Genomic DNA, 25,498 nt, shown 5'->3' on the forward strand with positions numbered 1-25,498 from the left:
AAACACAAAGTAATAACTGTAAAATTTATTAATTAGTACTGTCTTAAGATAAACCTTTAATAGTATAGTAGAATTAAAGAGTTATGTAAAAAAAAAGTACAAAATATAAATACTCTTTGGACGGATTAAAATCTGAGCACATTTAGGCAGTTATTCTTAGCAAAGTTATGATTTTATTATAAAAGTTAGATATTAATTTTGAGGGTTCTTCGTATTTATGCATGATGATCACGTCGGTCCGGCTTCAAGTCCATTGAATGTAAAGAACGGAGAGACCGAGATCTTTCGAACAGCGAAGGGTCTGTATAAATAGGTTCGCTGCCGTCGTCAAACGCATTCGCCAATCGACCAGAGGATCCTGCTTCCTCACCCATATCTGAGAAGTTTCTTCCAAGTCCACTGTAGAAAAAAATAATAATTTTGCAATATGCAGAAAGAAAACTGGTACTAGTACTAGTCAGCACATGTAAAGTATTTTTATCATGATAAATTAAAAGAAATAATTCCATATTCAAACATTTTTACACCAAAAAGTTTTTAAAAGTGACATAATATTCAGTTCGTTTTTAATATAAGAAATATAGTATACATATACACACTACACATATTTGAAATCAATCAATGCAGTTACTTGAAAGTGTTATCTCTTTAAATCAACGGATTCATTAAAACAAAATAGCGTTTTCTGCTACAAATGTCATAATCAAAACTTAGTATTCTCACTTCCCAGAGTTTATAACGGTTAAAAATCACTGACATATGTATATATTACAGTCATAGTGATTAAATAGCTATTATATAATGACTGGTCATTATATATAATAGCAAAATGGACTAGACAATGTGATAAATTAATCACTTTATCAGGATATTATTCATAATAACGGGACCACCTTAGCCAAAGTAATAATATGGTCTAATTTACTTTATAAATTAAAGTTAAATTACTTTATAACAATATTAATTAACGTATAATTATTATCTATGACAATGTTATTTTAATTCTTAAAATAAACATTATAATTATTACTTTTCAAATAACAGTATAATATTGTTCCACATACAGTTAGGTATATTTAAGGCAAATTGAAATATAATTTTATAATCTTTACCGATACATGTTTTATTACATTATCCAAGTATTCGAAGATATTATATAAAATTACTCGTTTATGTGATTAATTCTGTGTCAATTACCACTTTATCTGAATTGAGTAGACATTATAAATAACAGCTAGATAATATATATATATACAATATCCGGATTTATTACTTTGGCTGTAACATATATATTATGTGATCGGCGTTACCTTAGCGAGAAGGGTTTATGTAAATGCGAGGCGGAAAAGAGTGAGGGGCGCGTAGGGTGCGGGGCGGGCGCGGCTGCGCGCGGGCCGCTGTCGCGCGCGCACACCTGCAGGTTCTTGCGCACCACGCGCCAGTAGCGTCTGCGGGCGCACACTCCAATCACTTACAAACAAAAAGTAGCCCAACTCATCCTACTGATGGGAGCTAACTCCGGTGACAACAAAATTTTGTTGTGATGAATTGAGCTCTAGTCTAGCTCTGGAGGTACAATTTCACACACCTCAATAAAACGTAAAATACTTGGAGCGTAAGTTTGATGATATGATTTAAAAAAATATCATTCGTGGACGTCAATATCAGTCGAAGATGAGACAATAAATTGAGTTTTCTTACTATCATCATGAATTACTACCGCTACTTAAAATCTTTTGAACTATTAAACTCAAAAAAAATGTCAACAGACTTGTATATGTAGAGCGCAACGGTAAGCATGGCCAGTAGCAGTGACAGCAGCACGCAGAGAGCCACGAGCAGCGCGCGGTAGTGCTGCGGCGACACGCATACGCCCGCCACCGCCACCACGGGCGCGGAATCCGCTACGCCGTTCTCCTCGTTCAGCTCGTTGCGGTTGTCGAACACCTTGAGTTTGAAATGTAACTCTTTTGTACATACATTATATGAGTCACCCTCAATAAGGGTTTTGGAACTTTGTGAAATAGCAAGCATTCTTGCGACCATGATTTCTTAAATGTTTTTAGTAAGTATTTTTCAATTGAAAAATATGAAAGTAATTTAACAAAAAATAAGTAATTAGAATCTATATACATTTCCTTTTTGATTTACCTCAATCATCTTTCTAACGTGACTCGGTGTTTCAACTTCATCCTTCAAATATTTATCAACGCTTGCCTCTTCATATGATACTTTAAATACTGACGCTTCGCTATTATTATCGGTTTTATTAGCTTTGTCATCTTCTTTGACTGCTTTTTCATCTTCGATTTCAGTGGAGTTTGTGTCTCTTCGTCGACGTCCGAACGATGGCTCCGATCTTCCACTGTGACTTGGACAATATGCCTGAAAATATTAAAGATTTATAACAATTATTTTTATAATATCACGTCGACGACAGTAACATAACTAAGTCATTATTTTTCAAATTTCCTAAATTTATAAGTTGTAAACCTGACGCATTTAATAACTAAGTGGGATTAATCTTTTAATGAATAACATTTCACACAAATTTTGGCAAAATAATGAAAAGTCGATTTATTATGAGCAGAATGAAGAGTTTATAAATAAATACAAACAAAAAGCAGGAATAACCGTTACTCAAAAAAGTTAGTTGAGAATATCGAAAATATATCGATATTAAAATTATCGGCATTTATTATTAGAAATATGCAAATATAGACATTAAGGTACAGATAACCTAGACTCAACCCTAACCTTAGCTATTACGATAACAACTTGGCAGTTATATTTTTATTAAGGCCCATTGACGTAAGTAATGTTATCAGCTTAAAACAAAGAATTCATTAAAAGATTATTTCGTCAAAAATATTTTTTTTCTGTAATATGATGCTAAGATCTATTCCTAGCATGATGCCAATTTTCCTTGCTAGGAAGTATATAAGACTAAATAGTTTTAGAAGACATAGTTTAAAAGCGATTAAAGTCAATAATTATGCGACAGTTTTTAAGAGTTTATCTTACACACGCTAAATATGCAGGATGGCTTCCTGACGATGCTCGATATGCTTCGGTGGGTGACTGACATGACCCTTATAGATATTAGATACTACGTTTGTCATGCACGGATTAAAAATTAACAGTAAAATAGAATAAAAATAATGTATGAGGTGTATAATACATAGCTTTTACTTAACTCATTATATTTATTCGGATCTATCAATTGTTCTTCAGACATGATTAATATACAAACATTCTTCTAAATATTAAAATCCGACCATAAAATGTATGAATTTAGACTCAATTCAATTAATTTGTAGTGGTAGCATGATATCACTCACCGGCTGGCAGCCATCTCGACAAGTTCTGACAGTAGCTTCAAATACTAAGAAGTTCGATTCAGGTATCTTGAAAGCATTGAACCTCGCTTCCAGAGAATCGCCGCTACGACCCTTGTCTAACTCTGGGAATACGTCAGGGTCTACTGGGCACCTAGTTGTTTGAATAAAATTATAGTAATTATATATTTTTTTACTTCTATAAATTATTGGTGCAAAATAGAAAACAGTGTTGTATCCGATGTTTATGTTTTTAAACAATAAAAAAAGGACATTTTTTCCAAGCAAAATTTTGAAATATTCTATTTGATTAGAAAAACTATAAATAAAATAAAAAGATACATAATTAAAAGGTCTATAAATAAGTATTTGATTAATAACTGCATAAAAATAAAGATTACTTACCCTACTCTGTCAATGAGTTGAACTGAACGCCCGGAGTATGGATCACGAGCGATCACGTTGGTAGCAAATATATCGGTGGCATAGTTATACCCGTCCTGTGCTTCAAGCCTGAACGTGAGAGGATCTCCCACGGCTATGGTGGTCGTTGGTCGGCCTTGGTACAATATCAACAAACGGACCTTCGAGTTCAGCGAACTTTCCTCCGGGAGATACTCAATCGGTATCGGACTTCCAGATCTGTCAACCAAGTCATACCCAAAACTATGGTTAGACTTTAGATAAGTTTACTATGGAAAAGGTCTGCAACTTTGAATGAAATCTACTATTCCAAATTGTACATAAAAATGTACATAAAACCGATAAAAAATATTCTGAAGACTCCATTCAAAGTTATTCGTTAGTAGCTGTTAGTTTTATAACAGCACTCAAAATCAAAATAAATAAAATAGACCCATACATATAAACAAACCTAAATACCTAGCACTAGAAATGAAAATTAAACTAACTACCTAGACACACAGACAACAAAAAAATTCAATCGCACACAAACAAATCAGATAAGCGTAAAATCACGTGTAAAATAAACACTTCTCAGAAACCATAAGCCCAGACTCATAAACTTTCCACTCTAGGAATACTAGAAACATTACCCTAAATAACTAGACACGCTCAACTTTAAATCACGCAATCTGTTAACTGTTAATACGAACATACAAAACGTTTGCGTCTACTTGAAATGTATATATATTTTACAATGATTTCCTCTTGAATTTCAGGTAATCTATTTTAAATATATTACTTTCAAATAGACACGGTTTGTTTGAACAAACATCTCACCCAGCTCCGATGTAATTCGAAGTAACGACTGCTTCGGCTGGTCCTCTAAATAAGCATGTTAAGTTGAAGCGTTTGTCTCTCGAGGTCTGAACGTTATCACTAAATTGGACGACGACGATATTGGTCATGGTATCACCGTACTGAAATAAGGGTACAAAAGTGTAAGTATTCTTTGGAAAAAGTTAAAAAATAGAAGACAACCGCTTCACTGGATCTCATCTAAAATAATTATATTTTCCAATGTTCTTATCAATTATGTCGTGTAATAATATTTATATATACAAATAATTGTATTGGGACATGCTTGAGCAACAAACGTTCTATAATTTCGCATTTATAATATGACAAAAAAAGAAATCATACCCGTTGAGTACCGCATTCAGGGTAGCCATGGGCTCCAGAAATCCTTAAAGCATTAACAGTGCCACCATTGCCGCGGAAGAAACATCGATCATAGAATCCGTATGTATACATTCGTCCGTAGAAACCTTCTGGTAAACGCAATGTGAATTCCATGCCATCCTCGTTACAAACTTGTGAAACTGGAAATAAAATTATTTGTTAATACAATTTTACTCGTTTCCGATGTGAAATTAGCGTTGAGGAGATTTGAAATTGAGTTATCCAGCTAATTGCTATTCAATAATAGTTTAACCTTATTCGTTAGTTCACTAATAAGCATTATTTATGTTCTAACTCCATAATATAGTAGACAGCAGTGCTAATATGATGTAATTCATATATCGAAAAACTTGACATGTGATATTTTTTGGCTTATATATAATTACTATCATATAAGACATGCTAGGTACGTTCTTCCTAACATATTCTAGCCATCATAAACAGAAATTAGATACCTTTGCAGGAGTTTGCTCCGGTACACTATTATTATATTTGAATAAACGCATGAAAAATTGACGTCGTTTTTGCGGTAAGTTGCAGTACGAGCGGATAAATAACTTGGCCCAAGACTGGTTTTAGATAAAAATAACATCAAAAAATGATCGATCTTAATCTCAGAAAGATTGAATAAAATATACCATAATTATATAGAAACCGTAATCGTGAATATTTCGATTGGAAATTATTTTTATACATCTTACACTCGATACTTGTACATTTGCTACCGTGCTATTTTTGAAATTGGTTATTTTTCTAAAGGTATTCTGAGGTATTCTGTAGATGAAACTCGAAACTCACCGCAGAACACCGGCGCTAAATGTGAGATTGTAATGTGTGACATTGACTATAATATTTTTATGGATATGGATATTATGATGAATATCGAAATGGCGTGACACAAAAATAAAAATATGTAATACGATGTGAATTCTTAAGAATCGCACAGCTCTCAAGATTTCTTTAATTCGTGTTAGTAGCCTTGGGTTCAAACTTCAACAATTCAATTTTATTGATGATTTGATTACCATCAAGACAATCATCAGCGATTCTTCCAAGAGCTCTCTCGTAGAAGTCGTATTCGTTGGCCGTGTTATCGAAGTGCGCCGGATTAGCCGCATCCAGTTCTCTCGTGTCGCGGTCGCTCAGTTCACAGTTATCACGTGGCTCCGCTCCGTAACCTACATCTCTGTAAATATCTGGCATTAGTCATAATGTAAACAAAGAGTATATTTAGAACTAGTTTAAATCATTTCAAAACTAATTAGTCTTGTGAAACCCATTTTCTGTTATTAGGAATTAAATGTAGGACATACAAATTTAAATATTGACAACATTGAGAAGACGATGAATTATAGTTCATTATGTTTATCCCGTATTATAACGATTAAAAATGCCAATCAGAGTCTACTTGAACAAGAGATATTTAGATTTAAATATTATAACAATAATCTTAAACAGAATCAAATAAGTTAAAGTAACATTTTAATTAATATTGGTAGGTTTTAATCAGTTTTATATATGCACCTGTAGTTGAATGACCGACAGATAAAGTCTCGCGCTTCAATACATTCTCTTTGGCAATGTGCCAAAGATTGAGCGGTTGTGAAACGACGCACGAATCGCCTCTGCATGCGTTGCCGACCGACTTGTCTAAAACTATCTTCTTCACATCTCGATCCTTGCCAAGGTCTTTGACCGATAGGCGGTCTTCCACCTAAAGGACCACCGATCGGTCCACCAATTGGACTACCGAGTGGACCACCAATTGGAGGTCCAATCGGTCCACCCACGGGACTTCCTATGGATCCTCCGATGCCATTACCAATCGGAATATTCACTGGACCACCAATCGGCCCAATAGGTCCATCTGGTTCATATCCACCATAACCACCTCCTCCTAAAATATCATATAAATATTAACTTGTAAATATATTGATAATAGTCGAACAATTAATTATAATGTGATCATAACGATTTTATAATGATTTCTTTTAACACGATAACCAAACTATAAATATACTGTTGAATTATGTAGAAACTCACCAATTGGTCGATCCAATCCTTGTGAAGGATAACTACCACGATAACCACCAGGTCTCTCTGCAGGTCTTCTTATTCCGAATGTTGGTCTTGGCTCTACGGGATACCTATAAAATGTTATGTAAAAGTAAATATTTTATTTTAATATATTTTTAATCTTTATCACAGTGGTCGAGCATGGATTGTCATCAACATACCTGTCAGGGCCAGGTCGAACACCCCTGTCAGGGTACCGGTCACTAGGCGGGAAACGATCGCCTGTGGGATAGTCTGAACCATAATAACCGCCGCGTCCGTAACCTGTTTGGAAAATGTCATGGCTAGTATGCTACAAATACATTTTAACCTAAATGTTATATTTATGCTTACCAGGATATGATGATCCGGTCGGCGGATATTTATCATATAGATCAGGATAACGGTCCCCACCCAGAGGTATCGGGTCACGGTTCACACCAACTGGATAGTGACTGAACGGGTACCGGCCAAGATCGTTCGTAGCAGGGTAACGATCCTGATCGAATCTTTCAGGATATCTGTTATACCAGGGTCGAGGATACCTTCCTCTGTCAGGGATCGGGTATCTGTCATTGGGATAGCGATCTGGGGTAAATCTGTCAGGGTAAACGTCAATAGGATACCTACTGACAGGATACCGTTCAGGGACTGGATATCTACTTATGTCGTTAGGAGGATCATAAGGAGGAAACCGTCCGCCGTCAGTTGGGTATCGGTCTCCTACTGGGTACCTTCCACCTGGATATCTATCAACGCCTGGCGGGTACCGGTCGCTTGGAGGTGGGTAACGGTCTGTCGGGAACCGATCCGGTCCGACACCAGGGGGGTATCTGTCATCCGGATATCTGTCTAATGGATATCGGTCACGATCACCGGGATATCTATCGGGATAGGAATCAGGGCCGACCGGGTACCGGTCATCTGGTGGATAGCGGTCTGGCCGAGATGGGTAGCGATCGTCCTCGTAGTAGCGATCGTCATCCGGATAGCGGTCTACGCCAGGCGGATATCTGTCACGATCTCCGCCATTGCTACCACCTTAAAAATCAATTAAAGAAATTAGTAGGAATTCATGACTTCTTTGGAATGTTAGTCAACTAAACCTACAACATTGGTTAATACAAGACTACATACTAAAATACTACATTCTAATTACTAGTTATACAAACAATAATTTTCTAGTGACTGACTACTTCTACCAAACAATCTATTTACTACGTATTTTTATACTACAATATTTAATATTCAAACCCCTTTAAATATTTTATTAAACGTAGATTTTAGACTTAGTCTGATGATATTTCCACCAAATCTAAATCTTAGTTAAAATATGTTTAACGATCTATGGCCTTACTTATAAACGTTACTTAGCGGTAATTTCTCTCTCATTTTGACGTGTCTTCTTTTCTCGAAAGAACGTTGGTGTAAATCACTACTAAACAACATTTACACGTAAAACCGCTAATGCATAATAATGTAGTATCCTACAAAGATTAATTTAAAGTTTTGTAATTTAATTAAAATGTGACGAATATTTTGTATACCCGCAACCAACCTATATACTTACGCATACATATGTACATATAAAAAAACACTAGAAAATAATTTAAAGAATCGATAATCATTAAAATTCGAAAAACGCTACTACAAAGTCATGCATACGTTCATACCGTGACGAATTATGGTAACCAAAAATTCATAGACTCTAATGTCAATGAACTACGTACAATTAAAATTTCGTTAAGTTTTTTACGTCATGCATCTAATCGAACCTGATGAATTGGTACCCCAAGTAGATTTTGATCCACCTCCTGAACCACCGGCCTCGTTCTCTCCACTAACTAGTTGATCTAATAGAATAATTTTATAATGTTGTTATTGACAGAAAAGACTTCGTACTAATTTTTGTTTTTGTTTTAAATTATTTGTTTTAAGAAAGATTAATATTTTATTTTAAAATAATAGGTAATTCGTATTTATTCAACGATTTACTCGTTGTAATTATTTTCAAATATGCATTTTGTCCAAATTCTTGCTCACTTTTGTTTACACGTTTCTTTTACGGACACTTTACTTATTATATAATAATTTGCCTATTAAAATATTTATACGCGAAATTATTTATTTTAACAAAATGTACACTGACACTATGAATTATAAAAAATGAAATGCTAAGGAATTAAGGATATTTGATAGAATTCTTAAACCTTTTATGGACAATTATTTATCATTAAAAATAAGAGCGTCTAATACTTAAGTAGGTATATTGTTATTGAGTACTCAATATTGTCGTTATATTATAATAAAAATTGTAATATTTTATACTTCTAATACGATATTTTATATTTAGTGCAAAGTATTATGACATTGTCACGCATGATATAGGTACATAAAAAGTTAAAAGTTAATATATTTGAGTTTAAGATTTTTTTCTGAGATTGATTTTTGCGGAGATAATTGCTTATAGTTTTACTAATATATTTTTGTTGGTAGTTTGGAATACATATTAAAATCGGGCACCACTCGGTATTCTTGCACGAAATAAACGAAATATGCTGTTCTATATTAAGCCATTACTTTCGAAACTGTCGTCGTTATTGTCGTTACAGAACTTATCATTTACGAAGACAGTTTCTTCTTCAAAGCAATTTTTGTTACTCTGTATCTTAGTTTTAACCTTCACGGGTTCAATGTGTCTTATGCCAATTGACCATTTATAGAGTATAATGGATTTTATTATGACTCTTTATTGTATTACAGTCAAGAGTGGTTTCTTTATTGATATCTTCCGTTTGAATACATACATATCTATTTATAAAATGTATTTCCATCTATATTTGGTAACGTTAAGAGGGGCCTTTATAAAAATTTTGAATTTCTGCGATGTCTAGTATTTTTCATTTATATTAACTACGAGTAGTTATCGGGACAATTGAGTAATTGATATTTATATTTAACGTATTAAAATTATGTCTATTATTGAAATAAAATGTATTTATAAAAATAGTGTATTTGTAATAGAGATCATTTTTTTTATTATCTTTAGTACAAGCTCAGTCTTTTAGCTTAGTAACACTGATTTGTTTATATTTTATTAATAATAATAATTTGGTACATATTTGTTAATGTTCTTTATATGTTTTGCCTTTGTTCTATTAAAAATGTTTACTTTATATATAAAAACTTACGCATAAGGTTTTCATAGTAATCGAAGTCAGGATCGTACAATAAACGCATCCCGTCTTTCTGGTTGTATCTGCTGAGTCTGCAAGTCCTTGCACGGTCGCTATATACCGCTGACCTGGTGTAAACAATTATATTTTATTATATATCCTATTTTAGTTAGAAGAAATGTTATTCTCTTCTGTTCGTCCTTCTGTAGGTATAAGATTAGTATTGTATGGAAAGAGTTATCTTTTATAAAAGGACAGCAAGTATCAAAAGCTTTTAATAATGGGGAGGCTTAGTTAAAGCCAACTTGGTTTTCCACGTGATATTTAGACCAGAAGACAGGAAATCAATTAAAAATTCTGGTTTCTTTATGATATCAGTAGGCGGACGAGCAAATGGGCCACCTGATGGTAAGTGGTCACCACCGCCCATAAACAATGGCGTTGTAAGAAATATTAACCATTCCTTACATCACCAATGCGACACCAACCTTGGGAACTGAGATGTTACGACCCTTGTGCCTGTAGTTACACTGGCTCACTCACCCTTCAAACCGGAACACAACAATACTGAGTACTGCTGTTTGGTGGTAGAATATCTGATGAGTGGGTGGTACCTACCCAGACTGATTTTGCACAAAGCCCTACCACCAAGTAAATTTTATCATATGAATCAATCCTCAAATGATGTCTACAATATATTTAATGTACAAAAAGAAACAAATTAAAAAAAATGTATATCACACCAATCTATAGTACTAATATTATAAATGGGAAAGTAGCTCTATCTGTTACGCTTTCACGGCTAAACGACTGAACCAATGTTGATGAAAGTTGGTACGAAGCAAGCTCGAACACCAAGAAAGGACATATGCTACGTTATTTTAGCAATTAAGAAGGTAATTTTTATTAATTTAACTTACATACAACCACTCATCTACAACTAGATGAATGGTTGTATGTAAGTTATTGAAGGAATTTCATCATAAATTTAATTACACGCGCGTGATGCCGTAGGTTCAACTAGTAATCTATAAATTAAATACACTAATAAAAATACAAAACTAATATTAATACATATTAATAAAATACACTATGTGTGAGAATAGCTTATTTTAATCAAAACGTTATGAGAATAGAACTTCATTCTGCTTTTATTTTTATTATCTGTATATTTAGTCTGTTGCACGTGCCAGTGGCACGCAAAATTAATGTATTTTTTTGCAATGCATTTACAAAATAGAGTTTTGTTTATATTATTATTTATGTTAGTGAAATAAAAAAAAGCTTAGGTACTTCTTTATTTACATTTATAAAAATGTATTCTGAAGATCGAGAATGAGATTCTAAAATATATGTCATTCGCTATCGTTCAATGAACTTTAATAAGATTATTTTAAGAGTAGTGCACATGGAGGCCGGCTCCGATTGTGTTATGTTTAAAAATAGTTAAAGTTATTAACACAATTTTACACGTTCGGTAAATAATAATTATAAAATAATATTTATTACAATGTAATTTTTTTAAACAATGTTAATTATTTTTTATTATATAATAATACATTTAATACATAAATTATTATACCCATAAATTATCATTGTTATTAACGATCGCTTACTTTTATTATGATATATTATTTTTATAAATTTTTTATTTATATTATGTCTCAAAGGCTTTAAGATAAAATAAAAATAATATTCGGTATAGAATACCAGTTTCATATAATTTATAAATTTAATAAGTAACATTATTTAGTGATTATGTAATTGTGTAAATGATTCTAAATACAATTGTGAGATTTTTTGTTTGTTACTTCTTCATGTCTTAACTTCTTAACAAATTTTGTCGCGTTGTCAGGAATACGCCCTCTCCCCATTTTATAAAACCAGTAGGTATATTATATGTTAAATATTGAAAAATCTCCACACGTAAATTTCAATACAATAAACAAACTAATAATCATCAAATCATCTGGATACTCGATACTGAGAAATAAAATCGAACCATCTGTAATATGCAAATATAATCATTTATATTGATATAGTTGAATTACTTTTTAAACCTGTATATTAATAAAAAATGTAAAATCAATTTCGATTATAGAGTACGAAACAAAATATTTGAAACTATTATAGGCTACAGATAATATGCATATTTCAAACGTGTCATCGGTCATTACTCGACAGACCAATCACAACACCCAAAAATAGGACGCGATAAAAAAGTATGCATACGTAAACATTGTTTTGATTGTACTTGATTTTATATGATTTATATGATTTATAGTGACATAGCGCTGTCGTTGATTTGAAAATATACTGCTTTATTGATTTATATAATATGATAATAATAGCCATGTATGTTTCTGTTTACAACAATATGTTAAAATAATAAAACAAAGTGTCTCTGTGTTGAGGTAATAACAATATAATACGAGTCGTAGTTACATAGTAATTAGCAATTACGGTCGACCGATAAAGCTCAACATTTTAATTCTGTTTTTTTTTTATTAAAAATGTGGTGAAAATTTTCTTAGATTAGGTAATTATTCATAGTCTTGTGCTCCTATTTTATCATTATAAAGATTAAGGGCTTAAGCCTGTTAAAATTTTAAATTCAAAATGGCAACCTAAATCTAAATTAGCAATAAAATTTAAGATGAAACAAAAAGAAGAAACGAACTCTAATTGTTCTAAATACTTAATTTTCTACAACTTTACTTTCGAACGTTCTATCGACATTAATCGTAAGAAAGAAATATAATAATTTATATTCATTGTATAAATATATCTACTTCATAAAATTGTATTAATCAATTAATAAGATTCAATTCCTTACCTGCATTGGAAGCTCGTTTGCCTTAAACATTCGTCCAGGCATTCGCTGAGCGATCGTCCTGTGATCTCCGAATGGAATTCTCCGGTTATACGACTGTTTCTGTACCTCTGGAAGGCAGTGTCTGGTCTCCGGCCCGGTGAGAATAAGTGTGAGGTCACACTGTTGTCCGGGTACTCGGTCCCGCGAGCTGTCACCCGATGAGAGACTAATCATTGTGAGAGAAAACCTTATTGTGGTTTCATGCTATATAAACCCAATATAGCTGCTTATTTTTAGTTTATTTTCTAATTAGCTGTGCTTTCACTGATTCCCTTCAGAAGATTCTTTGTCTCAATATCAGATGCAGTAAATTAATACTATGTATTATCCCCATGCAGCAAGAAATTCTTGTGACCCAAAATTTTAAAATATCTCCTATCCACGATGAACAATATTACATAAAAACCACACATTTGTGAGTAATAAATTAATTATATTTTTCAATCGGTACCTATGAAACAGATCAATGTTTACGGAAATAATTTTCTACCTTGAGATTACAACATGAATAATGTACTTACGATTATCTAAACAGACGAGATCGTAGAAATGATGCGTAGGCGACGCGCTGACAGTCACGTCGTCTTTTTGGGAAACCGAATCTTCTTCTGAGAGAACGCATTGCTTCGTCATTGCGTCGTGTTCAATGGAACGACAAAAATATCTGAAATATTACCAATGTTTGCGAATTCCAATAATTTGAATAATAACGGATTAAAGAATCACACTTACTTTTCAGCACGGACGCACATCGCTTGACATTCGTCTAAGGTCATATTCGAGAATACATCTGCTTCAAATGGTCCTCCGAGCCTTTTGTTTTCTTCTTTGATAAAAACGGCTAAACCGTCACAGCGTCGCTCAGCTGGGATAGACAAATATATTATAATACACGATATAAATATAGTATTAAATAAAAAAATATGTAAATGTCCTGTTACCATTCAGGCAAGTATTTTCCAAATAATCGGCATTGTGATCATCTTCAAGGAGTTCAGGATGAGTCCTTCTAGTAAATCTACTCAATGAACAAGTTCTTAATGCGGAGTCATATGTAGCGGATCTACAAACGAAACTGAACTCGCCCAGACATTTATCCTCACATTCTGTTCTATTTGCTACCATGATTTCTTTCAAGTCTGATGGTGGAAGCTTGAGTCGTTTACGCGCATGACGTTCGAAAACGTAGCGCCGGGAAGGACATTCACGTTCCGGTCGGTTAGCTAAAAATACAAGGAAGAAATGCAACTCATGTTTTAATTAAATATATTGTTATGAATATGACCTATAAATAAATTGAATGAAGGACCATTTCCTTGTATTGTAACTGTTTAGTTATCAAAATCAGTTAGTCATGTAGCCTAGATAAAAATGGGGCAATAAAATATTGATATAAATACATATTTTCTCCAGCTATGTCGACACCTTGAATAAGACTATAGGTATGTATATTGATCGAATACAAATAGAAGTGAAATGTGAATGAAAAAGTGTTAGAAATGTTTCACGGTATGAAATGTCTTGCATTTCATACCAAAATTGATTTGTACTCAAATTCAACCACCAAAATTTTACTTTCGTTACGCCCAAATTTAATTTAAAAATTGCAGTAATTTACTTTGTAATACATCAAACGTTGATATATTGCTAGGGTAAATATTTCGTACGCATGTGTGCTCAAAATGCAACAATTGACACGAATGGAAACGAACAATGGTTATTGTTCTCTTGTTAAAGGTATCACTTCAGAATTCATAGCTTATAATTAAAGTGATAATTATTATTATCTCAAACTATAGCAGCTATCATCAGAAAATCAGTCATCATCAGAAAATATAGGACTCGATAAAAATTTAGATCAAAATATCATCACAAATAAATCGTATTTTTAGGATATATTTGCGATGACATAATTATAAATATATCCTTGTTTAATTTAAACACTTAAGAGGTAAATGGACTCCTGTTTCTACATATAGATATGCTACAAATATTACATGTAAATAAACCATTTATATGCAATAATAAAGGAGTTATTGAACTTTGAACAACAATAATATAAAGAAAACTTTGCCTGTGCCAAAATCCAAAATTAAGAAAAAACTTACACGTCAAGCAAATTTCGTTGAAATGTACGCTGTTCGGAACAATCATTAGTGTACCAATTCCTTCAGGCGCCGCTTGTTCTCTTGTCAAGTAACAAGTGGATTCTTCATATTCTGGCTCAGGACTGAAAGCAGCTATTCGAGCTCCAGGTTGAAAATCAATAGAATTACAAGTCCTAACCAAACTATTACCAGAACGATCACGTAAACACAGGTCCTGACATTTTTCTAGAACACGAAAGGGTGGCGCGGTTTCCCGTATCTGGAATTTAATCAATTATATCTTATTTTTGCATAATTTAAACATAAATAAAAAAAATGGTGCTAGCGATACATACAACATCATCGTCAAATCCGTGAAGCTGTTGATTCGGTAATCTCTCGTACATCACTCGTCCCATTCCTTGGTTACATGTTGTTTGAGCTAAAAGAGAAAATATTTTTGAAACTTCACTATACAACTTACAATTTGCAAATTATGAATCTCTTTTTCTTTTTGCACCGACGCAGACATACGTCGCATTCAAATTTGACATGTTATTACATGGTAGAGCTAGTGGTACCACCCACTCATCATATATTCTACCGCCAAACAGCAATACTTAATATTGTTGTGCTCCAGTTTCAAGGATGATTGGGCCAGTAGTTTCTAAGGTTGGTAGCGCATCGGCGATGCAAGGAATGCTTTATATTTCTTTGAGCTATAAAATAACGAAATTTTGTCATATATTTATTATGAATGCAATTTTTGTATTTATATACCATTAGCCATTGTTAGCATCGTGAGAGCAGTGAAGGCGTGCATCACACGGGACCCCCGCGGCTTCATCTTCCTGCTAGATTCTGTTCCTCACGTCACCGTCCCTGCATAAGGCCCTACATGCAAATAAAAGCGTTCAAGTCATCGTTACATACTCTTTACGACTGTAACATATTTAAATAATTTAATAATATATATATTATATATATTTTATTTGAGAAAGTATTAACATAATTTTAATGTAAACTAATCTAGTAATAGATACAGTATTCGATGATCACATCTAAACTAAGCCGATTCTGTATCTTGGATGTTAGTTTATTCCTCTCTGATAATTTTGTAATACACTTAACATTAATAATGGCACACACCCAAAAATATTATCACAGAATACATTTTTTTATTATTAGTTATTTTAGTTTTATTCGAAAACATTATTTTAATGATGTCCATTAATTGTGGCATTTATATAACTTACGAGTCTTTGTCCACATATTTCGTGGATATTTACTTTACACCTACTGAATACTCAGTGAATCTTATTATTTTCGTGAAAAGTTTACATTGAGACATACTCGTAGGCGATATTTTGAATAATCATCATGTTCTTTCACCTGCACACACATCCTTTTCACCGTTTATGTACTAAGTGTATGTCATGGCTTTTCAGAAAAAAGATAAAATGCAATTAAGGTTATTGTACGAAAACAATGTGTCGAAAAAGAAACTTGTTTACTTGAAAACATCCTGACAATCGATGTTTAAACAGTGTCAACCGATAACGTTGAAAACAAGATTATTTGTAGTACTATATCAAGATCAATTGTTTGCTATTATATTATTTACCAGAATACTTTAAAATAAATAACAAATATATATTAAAAAGATAAATGGATTTTTTTTTCATTGTAACCCATTTTGTATTCTTAATATCTTTGCAGATATAGATATATGTATGTATAACACTTACATAAACCACATGAAATATAACGTCCGTATAATTTCGAAAATTGCTAAAATCGTTACTAATTTTCTGCGTAGTACACTAGACCACTATGTGTATAAATCATCGGTTGGCTGCACAGAATGAATGTGCAGAGACAATCGGGAGCAAGGTTGAATAAATATTTTGCTGTACACAATACAGCTGGGGTACATAGATTATGATTGCTCAGAAAATCATAAGAGCCATTAGACATAATATATTGTATACATAATATTATACGCGGAAAAAACAATTGACTTAGATAGATTATATATCAATAACAAAGAAGTCTATTTCATAAATACATATCATAATTGCTTGAAACACTAAATGTGTTGGTCATAAGCTCGTTGTTACCTACCTAATAGCTTATTTGCTAATTATTTACTAACATCAGTTGCATGTCGGTTCACTTCAATGCAAATATTGCTAAAGATGTTATGTTAATATATACTTAAAAGAAACATAAATGTAACCTTATGAAAGTTAAAAAATACCATTTCATGTAGAAAATATTATTAAATTGTATGATTTTTGCTAAAGTTTCACTGACATGAGCCAGTGGTTAGAACGCGTGCATCTTAATTGATGATTGCAGGCTAAAACCCAGGCAAGCACCAGTGAATTGTAATGTGTTTATAATTCATCTCATGATCGGCATTGAAAGAAAACATCATGAGAAAACTTTCATGTTTCTAATTTCCCTGAAATTCTGCCACATGTTTATACACCAATCCGCATGGAATTAGCGTGGTTGAATAAGCTCTAAAACCGTCTCCTCAAAGGGAGGCGGTCTTAGCCCAGCACCTACAAAACATCCTAATAGCTGTCACTATTAAAACATAACAAGAGCTAAATAATTTAAAAACAAAAATAATGTTAATTTTTTATATGAAAACACTTTTTATACAACTTTAATTGGCAATGACGTATTATCATCACGTTCAAATTATAATAGAAAGTACAGCAAAATAGCGGTACTCGAAAGCAATCAAATTTATCAGAGTAATATCGCAATGAAAATAATGATTGTCGTTGTATTTGCCATTTAATATTGACATATCATATGACCAACAAAGGATCGGTTATTTAGATGTTTAACTCGAATAGAAAATATGCATTGGATAGCTACAATTAAAGTACTGTTAACCTTTGATAACTATTGACATTTAACTTGGTAAATGATACTGTTATGTTAAATAAGCGATACAAATTCTGTTGGTAAAGCTGCATGAAATAAAAAAAAAGTATTATTCAGTATTTCTAATATTATAAATACTTAATAAAAAATGCACTGAAGGTAAAAGTAATATTACGGTAATGAAAACTTTAATAATTACTGGTATTTATATATTTACAAAACTTATAAGTTGTCAGTTACTATTGGAATCAGCAGTCATACATATATGCACATAAATAGATTTACTTTCTAACAATAACCTAAACTAGGTTTGGACTTTCGTCTTTAAAATTAAATCTCTAATATATTACAGATATTGAATTATACAAGTGACAAATCCATTACTTTTCTTCTATTACTCCGCCCTAAGAAACGATTATTTTTCTTTAAATTTTATTAGGAAAACGGTCAAGATCCGTTCTTCAAAGATAACTCCAAGAACTCATATTAAATCAAACTATACAAGTACATAATTGCTCCGATGATATAATAAAAGACAGTGGTACGTGCGTCACGTTATAGTGAATCAACAAAAGCGAATACAAACTCCTAGTAGAGCGAACCGACTACCGTCTTTTGTTAATACGTCAATAATTAATAATAATTAGAGTGTCGGCACTTTTGGCGTATTCACCAAACACTTATACTGCTTTGCTATAATGCACCGCGCTCTCCATCTGTCTTTTGTTTTATAATATTATATTTGTTCATAGAAAATGGAATCTCTTCGTTTTGAAGTCGGTTAAAATGTGCCTTATTGTTTGTCGAACTATTATTACTGCGCGATCATGACATGTCTATAGATATAATTCATTTATAACTATTCACTAGAGTCAAGTTATTTTATCTTATACATATATTTGATGGCAATGACGGTTTTGAAAGCCAGTAAGATATACTATCCATGACAGTGTTTTATTTTAAAAGTTATATACGATGTTTTCCCCACGACTAAAATTAAAATATTACTGCTTTGTTGCACAGTATATGATTTCACTACATTTGTTATTTGCATGACATCGTTTTAACCAAAAATAGACGCAACAGAACACAGAGAAAATAAAAAAACAATAAAAAATCTAGTGAAAAATTCACTGATTGCGTAATATCTTTTTATGTTTCAGGTAATAATTATAATAAAAATATAATTTAAAAAAATCGATAAAGTATCATCGAAAAACTATAAGAACGTAAGATAAATTGTTTGTATATTAATAAAAGACAATTACTAAAGACACGCACGGTGTCGGCAGTCGCAGACAACCGCAGAGCGAAGTACGTATAAGTTTAGATTTTTTCAACCGCAAGCGATTTTCACCAGTCGAAATAAGATCTTTCGAGAGAAAAATAAATAATTTTACTTTCTCTATAATTATAGAATAAAAGAGCGCTGTTATCTTATCTGTTATGCTCTGGACTTTTTTCGTACATTTTGCGCTGTGTTTGTATCTCAATGAGTTTTACAATAAAAGCATGAAATAGACAAACTTAAGTGAGAAGTACAAGATGATTCATCTACTATTTAAATAACAATAAACATTAAATAAAATTAAAATCTACATAACAAAAGCACGAAGGCCCGTAGTAAAAAAAATATTTGGTGTTTCCAAAAATTGTGCCGATGGAAAGCGGATATCCATTTCCTGCTCTTTGTGGCTGACCGATGTCCTCGTCAGAGCAATTCTGAGTAATGACATAGTCTAAATTTTATACAGTTATCTGTGCCGTGAAATCACTGTCTGCCTTTTAAGGACACTATTCATAATTACTATAAATTTGCTCTTATCACAGGATAATCAATGATAGAAATAAAAATATAAATTCCTCAACACGCGTCTTTATTCAAAGGAACAAGTATTTATTTAATTTATTTTAAATAACATCGCAGTATGTATGTTTTATATTTCAAATACAAGTCTTAGAGCTTATACCACTGTGATAACATGGATAACGCATGTGCTATATTTATTAAGATACAAGATGTTTTGTTAAGGCAGAATAGTCGTCGGTAAAACGTAGTCAACTGATTGAGTTATAAACAAAAACTAAGCAAATGCTTTTTTCTGGTGTCCGGAGTCCTTGATCACGGATTCACGTGTTCGAGTGACTGAGCCATCTCAACTTTGAATTCTTTATACACAGACTTATTAAATAAATACGGTATTTATAAATATTAATAGAAAAATATATTGTTTGTGTTTGTTCATGTTTACTTGAAAACAATAATTATAATGAACGAGGAAATGTCCTCAGTTGTAATATGACGTTCGTTTTTTTTTTTTATAAAAAGCAAATAGGTCAACGTGTAGATAAGCCGTTCTAAGATAGATAATAATAATTTATATGCATATTTTAATTATTGTTTTGCATGATGTCTGGGCAGACCAAGTATTTCCTTTGAATTGTTTACAAACTATTATATAACCTCACCTGACATTAAAAAGTAAGGATCTCAATGTTGTTGGTTTTATTTCTATATATGTTACACAACATATTGGTTTATTTATGTTTTCTATAGTACAAAGTCGATATGGCCCAGTGGTTAGAACGCGTGCATCTTAAACGATGATTTCGGGTTCAAACCCAGGCAAGCATCACTGAATTTTCATGTGCTAAATTTGTGTTTATAATTCATCTCGTGCTCGGCGGTAAAGGAACATATTGTGAGGAAACCTGCATGTGCCTAATTTGAACGAAATTCTGCCACATGTGTATTCCACGAACCCGCATTTGAGCAGCGTGGTGGAATATGCTCCAAACCTTCTCCTCAAAGGGAGAGGAGGCCTTAGCCCAGCAGTGGGAAATTTACAGGCTGTTAATAAAAAATGTAAAAAAATAGTACAAACTAGTTACATTCTTATCCACAAACTATACAATACTAGCTGTCGCCCGCGGCTTCGCTCGCGTTTTAGGGGTTAATTGTCATGTGTTAGACAAAAAAAGTAGCCTTTGTCCTTCCTTGGAGTTCAAGTTTGCTTCATACCAAATTTCGTCAAATTCGGTTCATTGGTTTGCCAGTGAAAGAGCGACAGACAGACAGATAGACAGAGTTACTTTCACATTTATAATATTAGTATAGAGTATAGATTTATCATTTAATAAGTACACGATAGATGAGAAAATAGACGCCATATTTAATATAGAGTGATACAACATTAATTTGCGAAATATATCAAGTAGTTTAGAAGTTATATGACAAAAGATGATCACACGTCCAAATCCTTTCCGCAGTCTGGAAAGGGCACTACCCTATCACATGTACTGTAATAACGGTTTCATGTCAATCAATATCAGTTAGATATAACAAAAGTTGCGAAAGTACGACTCGAAACGATCAGTGACATTTAACCGAGCCGAATGCGGAAATCCATTCATCTGGTGACAACTTAACGGGACTCTTTCATGACCAATCACCCACAACGACAGTGTGAAAACTGTTCACCTATTGTGAAAATGGGATTGGCTAGGATTGGCCCGTGGGAAAGCGTACTATTATCCTTACGCTTTCGTAATGTTTCGAAACACAAAAGCGCATAACTAAATAAAAATGGTTTGTACTTTGTAGCCATACCTGTAAATAGGTAAGTATTTTTAATTTAACAATATTAAAAAAGTAGTGATATATTTATCTGAAGTCATACGTTATGATGTTGTGCAAGCCAGTTCGGGAACTGAGTATGTAGTTCGAAAATCATATCATCAATCAGATCAAAGTCAGATAAACTCTTACTGAACGCTCATTAACTTTCCAGACCGAAAAAGTCCAATGGCATTTCAATAAAAACAATTGAAGCTTACTTAGTTAATATGACTTTGCGTTTGGAAACTGTAAGTAAGAGAGTCGGTGTAAATACAGAAAAGAGATATAGCATTTAAATAGTGTAAATTCCATAAGCCTCTTATTTATTGCAGTTGACAACTTACCATTAGCGAATAATTTGCCTGACAGCCTTTCCGTATAATATGAAGTATTGATAAATTATATAATTTAGAAAAATAAAAATACCTTGTTTTCATCTAACGTCATAATATATATTGAAGCATTTGTTATTATTATTATTTGTGTGAAACCCACGGGAAACAGTATCTTCTCTACGACTCCAAATAAAAAGAGTAATACCCTCACTGAATGTTTATCAATGCAGAGATTATACCACGAGTTTTAACTTAGAGAACCTTCATTTCGTAACGAAAAGACGCACCAAGAAAAGGTTTTGGAGAAATATGACATTAAGGGAGATACTGAATCCCATTAATCTTCAACTAAACTTAACTGAATTGTTTGCATAATTAAATTAACAATAATAATAGTTTTCATAAACGTAAAATGCACAATAGGGCCTTGACTGACTTTCCACGGATAATTCTGTATTTGACTTCATGCTTAATATAACTATGTGTTGCTTTAATCAAGATCAATAAAAATATGCAGTGCAATAAATAATAAAATGTTTTGTAAGTAACACACAACCTGGATAATTTTATCAGTATACGGAAATTCAAATATTCCAATACAGATAAAATATATCCCGGTTCTTTAGTTAAGAAATTTTAGTTCTATTTTTATAAATAAATTTATGATTACATATAGATAACATTCTTTATAATAAGTTCAATATTCAATACATATGTATTACGTACTTAGTTGTAATAATAACGGCGTTTACGCGCTTTTTTGATTAAAGATAAAATCTCACTCACAAACACAAAGTAAACAACATCGTACGACTGCAGTTGCTGCATGTAAGTGTGCGTACGTACACATACGTATAAAATTGCATAATACGTGTATTATAATTAGAACCATACTTAACTACCGCCGCGCTATATAGTATAATTGTGTACAAATACAGGCGGTAGTACATCGTTGCGGGGTATTGCTCACGGAGGATATTACACCTACCTCGTATTAACTAATAAACGAAGTGATGTTTTTCTGTAATGCCTAACTAAAAAAAACTATTAAACCAATATTAATAAAGCATACCAGAAGATGCAGAAGTCAAATCAAATTAAAATATACTTTATTCAAGTAGGCTTTTACAAGCACTTTTGAATCGTCATTTAACAAACTATTTAAAGTAAAGCTACCACCGGTTTGGAATGTAGATTCTACCGAGAAGAACTGGCAAGTTAGTTACTCTTTTTCACCATCTCAAAATACAGTCATATTAGTTAAATACAATTATATATGTATGTTATGTCTCCTGCCTGGAAGTAAACAAGCATTAACTCCACGCTTTTTTTTAGAAGGTTTTAGTATATAATATTATCACATATAGCTACACACAAGTGTGCATTTCGTGTTCTTCTGGATGCTTCTATGAAACTAATTGCGTTTTAAGCACGCCAAATGCATGCACTACCAAAAAGTAATATGACCGTATTACTTTTTGGTAAAGAATATTTTAATTTTGAGTAGAAAATATCTGAAGTTATATCCCTTAAGATATATTAATGAAAGACATGGTATATTATATGTATGATTTTAGGTAAGTTAATAATTGTCTTGTACTTTTGCTATATTAGGTACAGCTAAAACACATACATACAACAAGAAAGCATTCTTAGCCCACGCATAAATGAAGAGTAGCAACTCTTGTATGATACTATGCTGTAGGCAGACAAACTAACAAAGAAGCATATAATAAAAAACAGAAATAATAATATTTATTCTTGTTAAAAAGACAGAAGGTGAAATAAATCTACCTAACAAAATTTAACAGCCTGTAAACGTCCACCTTGGGCTAAAGCCACCACGCAGCTCCAATGCGGGTTAATGGGTATATACATGGGACAGAATTTCATTGAAATTAAGTACATGCAGGTTTCCTCGCGATGTTTTCCTTCGCCGCCGAGCATGATTTTAGTTATAAATACAAATTAATCACATATATATTCAGAGGCGCTTGCCTGGTCTTGAACCCGGAACCATTGGTTAAGATGCACGAGTTCTTACCATTGGGCCATTTCGGCTATAAGATTATGATTTAATAAGCGGGTTTTTTTTAATAAAATTATTTGTATTATAAATATGTTCACACTAAAACTTTTTGATGAATTTATAATGCATACACATAAAAAGTATTATCAATTAAGTTTTAACATTTTTATAGTTACAGAATATCAAAAAATTAAAATAAAATATATGTATAATAAATATATTATTCATTTTAAAATTAAAAGCAAATACATCGAAAAAAAATTCATTGCTGATAATATATCTTTAAAAATTCACATAAAATGTTCTTATTAGAGTATTCACCGAGGTTTTAATGCAAAACGAGAAATTGTTTCCGTTATAACATTAACATCTCATAATTATATGTGATAACTATTAGGCAATATATATACCTGTGTTGTATTCATAGGTAGGTTAGTAAACTATAATGATTATCTTTCATTAAATAATATAAAAAAATTAAATATAATCAGCAGGTATTGCTAGTCATGATTTATCTAATAGCTATTTTCTATTGTATTTGTATAACATACTTATCTCTATAATATAAATTCGATAACAGAGTTTGATTTGCGAATTCTTATGTTTCCCAATTTCTTATACATGCGTATGTAGTTATATAAAATATTTATATACTTGATGAATACAATTTTTAGCAGAGTAGTAAATTTTTTATATGAAATGTTCAATGTAAGTTTACTTAAAAAGTATATTAATAACAATCGGTATAAAGTGATGTTTTAATTAATTTTATATGTCAATATCAAATTACTATTAATACCGTTTTGCATTTAGCCAATGTTCATGTAAAATGTCTAAAAATCTAATTTCAAAGGTAATTTTGTTTATTAGACATTTTAATTGTTCATCTATTTATAAACTTTCATCAAATTCTATACTCACTAAAGCTTTTCTGAGGAGGCACCTACAGGTCGTAGCGTGACGTAGCACTATAGTAACTACACTCCTATCGAAAAGTCCACTTATGTATACTGGCTCACGGGTGCACACCTGGACAGTCAAAATTAAATTGTGGACATTTCTACACCATAATTCAGTTAAATTACATCAAGGGGGGGACTGACAATGGGATAGCAGCATGAGCGAATCACACCAACGCTACGCATCGCTAATTTTCCATAGATATGCTGACCGGTGACCGAACTGAAATCATCAAACATAACAGATGTAAACGTGAACCACTCAATGGTTTCGAGGCTAATATATATTTTTAAATAACGATAAACTCATTACGCCTAATCATAAAACTTTGGTACTTAAAAGTTAATTTTCTCTTTTCATATGTTTTAAGTGATTACTATCTTGTGTTGGTACTAAACTAGTACAATCCAATCCAATTCAAAATATATTTTTTTATATTTATAGTAATGATAAATTAAAATAAAAAAATTAATTAA

At 32.2% G+C, this 25,498-nt stretch overlaps 1 protein-coding gene across 3 annotated transcripts; it reads right to left on the bottom strand.

Moving 5' to 3' along the window:
• Positions 1-10: 10 nt before the first annotated feature.
• Positions 11-25,095, bottom strand: LOC113397055 (uncharacterized). Of its 3 annotated transcripts, none has more exons than XM_026635209.2 (23): positions 24,984-25,095; positions 15,956-16,069; positions 15,532-15,617; positions 15,197-15,455; positions 14,030-14,311; positions 13,821-13,953; positions 13,610-13,752; positions 13,050-13,236; positions 10,229-10,341; positions 8,813-8,890; positions 7,392-8,078; positions 7,220-7,322; positions 7,026-7,129; positions 6,507-6,879; positions 6,008-6,168; positions 4,944-5,122; positions 4,581-4,720; positions 3,744-3,980; positions 3,342-3,492; positions 2,152-2,385; positions 1,772-1,947; positions 1,311-1,448; positions 11-399 (listed from the first exon to the last, which is right to left on the bottom strand). In XM_026635209.2, exons 2-23 carry the CDS (start codon positions 16,020-16,022, stop codon positions 216-218), a joined length of 4,215 nt encoding a protein of 1,404 aa, XP_026490994.2. In that variant the 5' UTR covers positions 16,023-16,069; positions 24,984-25,095; the 3' UTR covers positions 11-215. The 3 variants fall into 3 exon arrangements, with proteins under 3 accessions (XP_026490994.2, XP_026490986.2, XP_026491002.2); XM_026635201.2 differs by having other exon boundaries at positions 13,050-13,254; XM_026635217.2 differs by lacking the exon at positions 8,813-8,890 and having other exon boundaries at positions 13,050-13,254.
• Positions 25,096-25,498: the final 403 nt, after the last annotated feature.

The sequence above is a fragment of the Vanessa tameamea genome, chromosome 18, assembly GCF_037043105.1.
Source record: "Vanessa tameamea isolate UH-Manoa-2023 chromosome 18, ilVanTame1 primary haplotype, whole genome shotgun sequence".
In the NCBI taxonomy this organism is placed as follows: Eukaryota; Metazoa; Arthropoda; class Insecta; order Lepidoptera; family Nymphalidae; genus Vanessa; species Vanessa tameamea.

Excerpts from the sequence above, each read along its gene's own strand:
- LOC113397055 (XM_026635201.2), bottom strand. The coding sequence starts at position 16,022 with ATGAAGCCGCGGGGGTCCCGTGTGATGCACGCCTTCACTGCTCTCACG. Across the intron at positions 2,386-3,341 it reads GTCGAGATGGCTGCCAGCCG|GCATATTGTCCAAGTCACAG; the intron begins GTGAGTGATATC and ends TAATATTTTCAG. Across the intron at positions 1,948-2,151 it reads ACGTTAGAAAGATGATTGAG|GTGTTCGACAACCGCAACGA; the intron begins GTAAATCAAAAA and ends TTCAAACTCAAG.